This window comes from Eutrema salsugineum, unplaced genomic scaffold (assembly GCF_000478725.1).
Source record: "Eutrema salsugineum unplaced genomic scaffold, Eutsalg1_0 scaffold_23, whole genome shotgun sequence".
In the NCBI taxonomy this organism is placed as follows: domain Eukaryota; kingdom Viridiplantae; phylum Streptophyta; class Magnoliopsida; order Brassicales; family Brassicaceae; genus Eutrema; species Eutrema salsugineum.
Genome location: NW_006256805.1, coordinates 884663 through 894750, shown reverse-complemented (window position 1 = coordinate 894750; position 10088 = coordinate 884663). Strand labels below are relative to the sequence as shown.

The following is a 10088-nucleotide window of genomic DNA, read 5'->3' as shown; positions in this document are numbered from 1 at the left end:
TCCAGTATCTCTTCAATTTATACATATTAATAACCACTACAATTTTTTTTTAGTTTTTGAGTAAATAAAAAATCTCATGTCTTGTTTCTCTCCATCGCTCATTACTCTTATATAAAACGAAGTCTATCAATATACCATTTTTTAGGAGAAAAAACAAATCAGAGACCTTGTGGGGTGGGTACTGGGTAGACCTTGCTCAGCCAAAAAAAAATCTCTTTCTACATTCAATTTTTGTTCTCCAATTATTATAATTTTATACGTAAATTCTCATTCTTAATCTCATCTGTTTTCTCATGTTCTTCCATCTGATCATACAATCTCTATCATCCTCAACAAATTCTTCTTACTCTTCTCATATGCAGTATTTTCAATGGTAACAAATTTCACGGCTTACTTGTTTATCTCAGTTTTAACAGACCCATCCAATCCAAAATTTTAAGTTCTCGTTACATACATGAGCATAGCATTAGTTTGAGATTTTTACAAAATGTTTTAGACTTCCCTTAATATTATAGAGTCAAACATAAAATAATATTTTTAAGCAAGATCCATCACTTACTTAAGATGATGATGTCCACAAGGTATGCATTGCATTCAAGTCACTCAGGTTTGTTGACTTAAGTGATGTTTTATATAGTTCTCTTAGCTTTCCAGAGTCTCCGTATCTTCCAGAGTTCTGAGATTTGTTTGCTCCTTCCGCCTGTAAGGATAAGGAGAACATTCGCTTTAGAATGCACTGCAATTGGGCCCAGAATTTGGTGTAAAGTTCCAGGTCCTTGGTTTTCAATGATTCCGCATATGTTTTAGAAATGTTACGGCCCTCAAGAAGGCGAGACAAAGCTGACTCAAGCATCTGTAGCATGAACAAGAGAATGGTTAACGCAGTTGCATAATAAGTCATTCAACCGATGAATTGTTAATTGTGCAATTTTCAGACCTTAAAAAATCACATAAACACACACGAAATAAAGCATATCGAGCACTTACAATGTTTGATTGCCAGAAGTTTGAAAGGCTGAAGGAAAGAGCCGATCGCTCTATCAGGATTGTCAGGAACATGGAAGGATGATTCTTGGGGCCATAAAAATCCATTGACTTCTGCCAATTCCTTTCTGCCAGTAAAGCGTACTGCTTGGCTCTCTGGATGACATTAGTCTCAGGTTTAGGAGGACTTCCTTGATGACGCTCTGTCTCCAAAAACCTTAAGCAGCAATCTTTGTGATACCGCGCTAACTGAAGATAAGCAAAAGCAGCTTCCTGTTTGCGTATTTTCCCCAGAGATTCATATAAAGTCAATGCCTCTCTTATAGCATCACTGGCTGACACTTCATGTTTCCTCAAGTCCTTCGATCTTCCATCAGAAGAAGAATCATGAGTGTTTTCCAAGATGCTCTTTTGTCTACGACCTGCAGCAGTGGTTGTGTCGTCTTCCGCCAAAAGCATTCCAAATCTAAGATATGTATGAGCAAGCTGTGTGTAGACTTCAACATTTAGATCGTCTGGGCCTGAACTAGCCTTTTCAGTGGCAACAAGGAGTTCTGTCTTTGCTGCCAGATAATATTGTAGTGACTTGCTGTATTCTTGTTTTGCAGTGTTTAAAGCTTCTTGATAAGCATTTTTAAAAGCGGGATTCAATTTAAGAGCTTCAATCTTTGGAACCATTTCTTCAGCCAGAGCTCGTCTCCCGTGACCCAAGTTACAGTTGATTAGTATAACATTGGTATGATCGCAAACTTCCTTGAATGCCACTATAGCGTCAGCAAAAGCTTCTTCAGCTTTGTTGAGCTCTTTGCTTGCGAGACGGTTCCGACCAAGTTCATTACATACCCAACCTTTCTTTTTAATAACAGACTGGAACTCATTACAACCACTTGGAAGCTCTTGTAATGCTCTTTGAGTTTCCTCGTAACTATTTAAGGCAGCCAACAGATTGCTTTCTGCATCATCAGTTTTAGACCCCTTGAGATATTTGAATATTCCGCCTTTTTTTGCTCCTGGTGTTTCCTTCGAGTTGGATTCATTCTGCTCCAGAGTTACCACTTCCTTTGTTCCCACTGATGTATCTACTTCTTTATGGCTTTTGTTCTCAACCGTGAGATTAACACCATCATCTTCAGCATTTCGTGAGAGCCTGCTGGCGACATTCTTGGACTCTGATTTTTTACGGTTCTTCCTGCTATGAGGCACAGTACGAGCACTAGTTCCCTTGCTGCTGCTGCTACTTGCGTTGCTTCCACTGCTTGCTCTGTCACTCTTACAGCTGCAGTTTACTAATGAACAGGATGCACAATTTTTACTGTACTCTGTTAACTTTTTCTTGAGCCTTTGTACTTCCTTTAATACTTCGGACGGCATTCTCAAGTGATTTGTAGATGTCCCCATTGCTCTTTTGGAGATCTCCTGACCCTTTAGAACGTGGAACTGAACATATATATCACCAACCAACATCCATACTTTGGCCCAGAAGAGGCGTGTTGATGAAAGTTCCCCGAAACTGATTTCGGATTCTGCTTCTACAACTTCCACTTGCCTTGTTTCATGGGATTTTGACTGCAGTGAAAGAGACTTGCTCATCGAGGAAACAAAAAATGTCTCTTCAAACTTCTGCGGCATTGAACCATAAAGGGAGCAAGCTAATTCCATAGTATTCAAAGCTTGGTGTAACTGTCCATCCTCTTTGTAAGCTTCCCCCAAAGACAGATATGATTCACCGAGAAGCAGAACAAGGTTCCACAATTTCCTGTCTAGTTTAGATGTCGGAAGCCACTTACGGATATCACAGACTTCAATACAATCAGGATCACCACATCCACAGTTGGAAAAGTCGACAGAAGGCAATATATCATGAAAAGCACCTTCCGTATCTGAAGACTGCAGTTGGCGTGTCCACCTTAGAGACTTGATAGCTTGAGAAACATGGTGAATTGCTGCTAGTTTGGATGAAATGAGATTGGTTGTAGTCTGAAGCAGAGGTGTCGGAGCCTGGCATACATGATCAAGATCAAAACTAGTTTCCAAACATGAGTTCACGACAGAGCTTTCAGTATCAGGGGAATCTGGACTATCTGAACGTAATATTTCCTTGCAAGGTGACACATCTGCCTCCAACTTCGGCCTAACAGATATTAAAGGCGGTATATAGGAATCCTTAGTGAATTTTTCTTCCGAGAAAACCACTGCCTCACTTTCATGCTCAGCAGTAATAGGATCAACTAGTTCCTCTTCCAGATCTGTTATTTTGACTTCACGTTGCACATTATTACACTCAAAAGTCAAATCAACTTCATCGTCATTATTAAGAATGAGTCTTGCAAACTGCTCGTGTGCATATGCCCGAACAACCTATCCAGCATGGTATCAATAATGAGTACCAATCAAAGGTTTAAAAGGAAAACAGCTCAATGATATATATAGCAAAAAATCATCGTAAAGACCAATACCAGATGATCAGGCTCGTCCAAAAAATTCAAACAATTTCTGAGGAACCGAGCACATTTGGCCCTATCATTTGGCACCTGTAAAAGATGCAAAGTGTCAGAAAAGCAGTAGTTAAGTTCTTGTTGATGTTTAATGCAGAAAAACACTATGCTTCCTTACCACCGATAAAGAAAGCCTATGACCAACACGGTAAAGAAGATTTCCTAAGGAAAACAATGAGTCACTTCTCCCACTGTGAATCAAAGATGGCAATGGACTTGCACTATTGTTGTGATCGCTTGAAGAATGGCTCTTTGAAATAATGGTAAGATCAAATAGCTGGATCACATCTTCGTCAGCGCTTTTGTAAAGCTGCAGAGGGCATAATCAAATCAACTGGAGTTAGTAATGACATCAACTATAAATAATTCAAGCAAAGGAAAATATAGTTACCCAGTAAGCGCCAGGATCCTCTTTGCAATTTGTCTGAAGAAACCTTAAAACAGTAAGGCCGTTTTGCTGAACAACATGAGGATGAAAAGCAGGTGTACCATCCTCAGAGATGCCTTTGAGTAGAAATATATCATCTGTTTTCAAAAGCTCATACCCTTGTACAACACCATTCTGATGATAGCAAATCGCCAGCTCGGGCACACTGGCCATTACATTATCAAGCCAAGCTTCAAGCCAATTTAAAGGTGTAACCTGTGCGAAAAGAGAACAGTTAACAGAGTCCACTTAAAAAGATGAAAAACTAGAACCAATCAAGAGTAGAGCAGTAACCTGTTGGCTAACATCCCACAAATGCAAGCTTACAGCCAAATATTTCTCATTGCTGAACAGAAGCAGATCACTGCCTAAAAGCATGCGGAAGTTGTGGAATTGCCAAAACAGAACTCTTAAAAACTCATTGCTCCCACTTCTTCTGTGTTTCTCAGAGTCTTTAGTAGGCTTGATCTTTTCACTGATTTGAGTATTTTCTCTTATCCGCTCATGTGCCTTGTTTTTCTTGCTCTTCTTCTTTTCATAAATTAAATCATCATGTTTAAGTTGTTTACTACTCCCTGCAGGCTTGTCAAGTCTGTTCTCTGGATCACAATGGGAGTTCTCTCCTGCAGGGAGAGCAGAAGAACTCGACTGTCCCTCTGTATGTGGGCGATGAGTTGGGGGACAATCACACGCTTCCATCCTCACTGAATGCATAGCAAAGTTCAGAAACAAAGATTCGTCAACGTTTTTTGTACATTTTGGTTGATTGTTGTGCCTCCTAATCAGTTTCTCTCCCTCTTCAACATCAGGTCTGCATTACACAAGATAATCAGTTTCCCACTGAAGATTGCACGATTCTAAAAGAAACAGAATTGAGGTAAAAAACCCACCCAGGATTCAAGACAAGAGTCTGTCCAACACGCTGAACAGCTATGGAGACCCGAGCTTTAGAGTAAGGTATCTTAAAGATTTGTTTGAGAATGTCGACAGGTGCAATCACGTCTATCTCATCACCATATTCAACTAAACCCGACACAGCAAGAGCTTCACATTTCTTGCTTAGGTTCGAAGCAATAACATTAGCCTCCGTAGATATATCTGTAACGTCAAAACACAAGAACCATAACCACCTTCCAAATTACACTCGGGAGACACAAGTATAACATAAGCTCGTTTATTTTCTCTATTCAATATTCACAAAGTGTTTGCATAATCTTAATATTTCACACAAATGAGAATAAATTGAATACTCTAACTGAAGCTACACAAGCGCAATGTCCACTAATTGAAGAAACCTTAAGGAAACTTGGAAAAGGAGGAGAAAAATTAACATAAACTCTGTTTACTTCTCCATTCAATATGCACAAAGTGTTCACCTAATCGTAAGATCTCACACAAATGAGAATTGCACAGAAATTACTCAAAGGAGGAGAACAAAAATTACCTCCGGTGATCCTAGACAAAAATACTCATACTTCACACAAAAGTATAACATAAGCTCGTTTATATCTCTATTCCATATTCATAAGTGTTGACATAATCTTAATATTTCACACAAATGAGAATTGCAGAGAAATTGAATACTCTAACTGAAGCTACACAAGGGCAATGTCGACTAATTGAAGAAAACTTGAGGAAACTTGGTAAAGGATGAGAAAAATTAACATAAGCTCTATTTATTTCTCCATTCAATATTCACAGTGTTCACCTAATCGTAAGATTTCACACAAATGAGAATTGCAGAGAAATTGAATTACTCCTTTAGGACAAGAAATACCTCCGGTGATCCTAGACTTCATTGCGGCGAGGGGTAAAACCTCCTTGGGAAAATCGGTAAGCAAAGGAGGCCGGTTAAGATCCGTCTCCGTCGGAATCTTCCGATACCTCGGAGCATTCACTCTGCAACGACGACATAAGAAAAACAAAAGCTTCATACAAAGTGAAAGCAAAAACAGTATGTGAGGAAGTAGAAGATGGAACTAACGTTTCCGGAGATGGGAGGAGAGCAGAAGTGAAAGTTGGAAAGGAGCTATCGGCGAGAACAGGGATTGAGCCGCAGAGAAAACCGACCGGTTTAGGCGCGACGATCTCCATCGTCCCGACGCATTGCAAGTCTCTCGATCCTTCGACGGAGATCGGAAGATAAGGTAACGGCATCGGCGGTGGCTTTTGAGCAACCGATTGCTCCATATTTGATTTCGGAAGTTATATCTTCTCGGGAAGACGAAGAGAATCTGCAAATTTTCTCCGGCGAGTATTCGAGAACCCTGTAGAACAGCTACTAATTCTTAAACCTGAGTTAATATAATAGATTTGATTAATTATAATGAACATATTATAGGTTTATAAACTCTGATTGTCTTTGTCGGTTCCCCTAGAACGGCACTCGTCTTATGCAAATATCAACTCAACTCCATGTTTTTGACCAAAGTCGATAAAAGCATACATAATATTTAGGAAAACGATCTATTTCTCCCTGAAAATTTTCATATAATATCAGATCCCCCAAAGTTTGAGCCTCGTTCTATTTCCACATTCGATGAAAATTCGAATTCTATTTCCCCATAAAATGAAAGTTCGAAACTCATTTTCCCACAATTGTCTGTTTTATTGGACAATCACACGCTTCCATCCACACCTCCTACACCCAAAAATTAAACCAATTTTAGAAAATCTAACCGTAGCCCGTGTTAAATGTAATTCAAACCCAGAAAAATCCCAAATCGATTGAACTCTTAGAACCCTAAAAACTAAATTTTCCCAAATTGAAATTTGAGAAAGAGATTTTAAGATCACGAATTGTTTACAATCAATTGCTGTGATGTAATAACAAACTTAACGTATATTTTTATTTAACTAAGAACAAAGCACAAGAGATGCTGTTAACATAAGAACTTCACCAGAGGCCATTATACTGGTGAGAAACCCCTTCCTGCTTCTTCTAATTAAGTTCTTAATAAGGTAAGGATTCTGAAAATGACACTTTAATCTGATTATAATTGCAGTTGGGAAGGAGATTGTGGACCTTTGCCTTGACTGTGTGAGGAAAATTGCCAACAACTGTATTGGTTTGCAAGGGTTTTTGGTGTTTAATGCCGATGGTGGAAGAACTGGTTCTGGTTTGGGCTTTTGTTGTTAGAACATTTGATTTCTTAGATAAGATTATCGATAGGATTATCTATTTCTCAGAGTTGTGAAATTTGATTTTTGGTTTCAGATTTTTAAGGTTCTTGAGATTTATGGTTTCATAGTTTTAGAATTTTTGGGATTTCTGGATTAATGTTTGTATTGGGAATTTTAGTTTCGGGTGGGGTTTATTGTTTTTCTCGGGTCGTAATTAGATTCAGAAAATTAAATCAGGTTTAGACTTATTAAATCAGATTATATTTGGTTATTTTTGGTTTTTTTGTTATTCAGTTGGTTAAGTGTTGATTGGTATACAGTAAACCAAGTTAAATTATGGTCAATGAAAAAATAAGTTTCGAACTTAGTTTGTGTGGGGAAATGAGTTTCGAACTTTGATTTTATGGGGAAATGGAATTCGAACTTTCATCGAATGTGGAAATAGAACGAGGCTCAAACTTTAGGGGAATCTGATATTATATGAAATTTCTCAGGGGAAAATAGACTGTTTTTCCTAATATTTAAGAGAATAAACTAAATGATTAAACATGTATTTGACGCGTGAGAGAAACTGTGACATCCTATCCCAGGCTTCCTAGAGAGAAAGTGAAATAGGGCATGTTAGGTCGGCTATCTAACCGTATTAGGACCGCATTCGGTCAGACGCCTGGTTTGGTCCAGTTGGTGAGCCTCAAGTTTGCCAGGTTCGAAAACGCTCAGGTAGCAATCAACAACATAGACATAGGCTGATCTTTCACCTACATCTAATAAAAAAAAGGAAGGGGAAGGGTGAGTAATGGGGATTACTCAGTGAGAACCAGACCAGACTACCTTCCCACTCATTTATTTTCAACTAACATGTCAAGAAGAAATCCAATAAGCAACACACAAGCACCACAGCGATGCACAAACAACTAACAAGCAATTGTGATATTTCCAACCCGCCCATCACACAATGCCATACCTCCCAGTCACACCGACTTAGGATACACACATCTCCCATGTCACACAGACATAATACCAGGCGGTCACACAGACATGCCTCCAGCCATACAGGCTCCGAAAGGATCGGCGTACCTTCCCCCATCGTTGAACTACCGCTATAGTCACACAGATAGCAATAACCCAGCAAACAAGTCCATACCTCGGCACATCACCACCGAGATGGACACCTGATCTAACTACACTACCAATCACTAACCACACACCAGGGTGAACAATCAAATATGCTGGTTCTTCCTCTAATGAGATCCTAATTCATTTCATTAAATTTTCACATGGATCTAGCTAGATGCACAAGAAAACATCCTAGGCTCATCAGATCTAGACCCCACACACCAGAAGAAGACAAAATGAATAAAAAGAAGACCCTAAATCTAATCCTTATCCTAGCAACAAAGCAGATCTGGAAACCCGACACTAGAACGGCGATATCTCCTTACTCAGATCTCCGATCGGGACGATCTTGGTCTCCGAAGAAAGATGACACTTGGGGCTTCGATTTGATATATTATACGTCACGTGGAGCTTCACAGATCGCCAGGAAACAGTCTCAAAAGTGAACGGCGGATAGGGTTTAAGAGAGAAGAAAGAGAGAATGAAGCTGATGAAGGAGGAGAGAGCAGCGGCCAAGGGAGAGAGGAAGAGAAAGAGAGCCACGGTGTGAGAGAGAGGAGGAGGATGGCGTGGCTGAGAGAAAGAGAAGAGAAGATGAGAATGTGGCTAGGGTTTCCCAAAATGGAGAATGAGAGATTAGAGAGGTACTTATAGTTAGGATTAATTTAGATGGGCTGAACTTAGTGGGTTAGATTAATGGGCTCGCATGAGATTAAAAAAAAATTAAAATTGGGCTTAATTAAGAATGATGGTTTAATTTAAATAAACCGAAAATTGATTTTAATAACAACCGACCCGGCGGGTCGGGGTGTTATAGAAACGATGGAAAATATAATGAAAGTATCGGATGGCAGCGAACAAAAACCTGGTCGGTGAATCCAAAGAGAGTTCTAAGATCAGATCAGAATGTTCGTAGCAATTAATCACTTAGTTTCGATGAATGAACGATGAATGGACATTCAATATATAAGTCGTTTAGAAGGCATGCATATTTTTTTTCTTTTGGTTGGTTCTCCTTACATCGTACTCCCTCTGTTTTAATATATAAGTTGTTTTGAAGATTTATTTTGTTTCACAATATAAGTTGTTTTAAAAATTCAATGTAATTTTTATTTTTGTGAGAAATTGTGTAGCTAATTATATTTTGAAGTTTTAACTTATATTTTCTGAAAAAAAAATTTTCTGATTTTTTGTGTTTTTAACCAAACCAACTTATCTATTAAATCAGATGGAGTATTTAAGTATGGATCAGAGAGCCTCCGTGTTGTTTCATGTTTGTCGTGACCAAACATGTCAATATCTTTTTTTTTAAATTATTTTTCGCCCATCTTCTTCTAAAATCTTCTTTAAAATGATGTTAACGTGTCAATATCTGAAATATGTCTACATCAATTTCAGTACCAGTAATTCAAGATATGTCTCAGAAAGAAAAACGATAATGGAAGAAATGTGATAGCTGTGTTGCCTCTTTTCTATATTTTTCTCTTTGTGTGTTCATATTGGATCATTGTAACCATATTTCTTGTCTTCTATGGAGTCTTCTTTCAGTGCCTATTGTGGTGCTGCCAGTGTTTTGTCCTTGAGTGCAATTTGATTTATTTTACGAACCAATTATCCAAATTAGTATGAGATTGATTGATATGGTGTATTCAGGGAAGTCTATTATTAGCATGTATGGTTTGGAGATGTAACATAGATTCTCAATCCAGGGATAGGAGAGTTTATGATTAATAGAGAAGATAGTCGGCGATTTTGGGTTTTATGTTTAAATTTCTTCGATGATTTTACTATGCTTGATATGACATTAATGTAGAAATAACCACCTTGGAAACCGCCATAAAAAAGACGAGGGTTTGGAGCAGAAAATTGTCTCTCTGTTTCAAATATTATTTCTTTTGATAGATTTTGATAGAATCAATAAATTGAATTCTTATTCGAAAAAT

At 38.4% G+C, this 10088-nt stretch overlaps 1 protein-coding gene across 5 annotated transcripts; it reads right to left on the bottom strand.

Annotated features, from left to right (window-relative positions):
* Positions 1 to 400: 400 nt before the first annotated feature.
* Positions 401 to 8569, bottom strand: LOC18015366. 5 transcript variants are annotated; one of them, XM_024154853.1, is made up of 10 exons: positions 8472 to 8569; positions 5891 to 6173; positions 5684 to 5805; positions 4797 to 5004; positions 4201 to 4717; positions 3871 to 4122; positions 3598 to 3789; positions 3441 to 3515; positions 988 to 3342; positions 401 to 853 (listed from the first exon to the last, which is right to left on the bottom strand). In XM_024154853.1, exons 2-10 carry the CDS (start codon positions 6094 to 6096, stop codon positions 560 to 562), a joined length of 4221 nt encoding a protein of 1406 aa, XP_024010621.1. In that variant the 5' UTR covers positions 6097 to 6173; positions 8472 to 8569; the 3' UTR covers positions 401 to 559. The 5 variants fall into 5 exon arrangements, with proteins under 5 accessions (XP_024010621.1, XP_024010619.1, XP_024010618.1 ...); XM_024154851.1 differs by lacking the exon at positions 8472 to 8569 and adding an exon at positions 6932 to 7083 and having other exon boundaries at positions 5891 to 6547; XM_024154850.1 differs by lacking the exon at positions 8472 to 8569 and adding an exon at positions 6807 to 6917 and having other exon boundaries at positions 5891 to 6547.
* Between the last annotated feature and the right edge of the window lie 1519 nt (positions 8570 to 10088).

Coding starts and splice junctions, on each gene's coding strand:
- LOC18015366 (XM_024154853.1), bottom strand. CDS start 6,096: ATGGAGCAATCGGTTGCTCAAAAGCCACCGCCGATGCCGTTACCTTAT. Junction 5,806..5,890: donor CTCCTCCCATCTCCGGAAAC/GTTAGTTCCATC, acceptor TCGTCGTTGCAG/AGTGAATGCTCCGAGGTATC. Junction 5,005..5,683: donor GAAGTCTAGGATCACCGGAG/GTATTTCTTGTC, acceptor TTGACGTTACAG/ATATATCTACGGAGGCTAAT.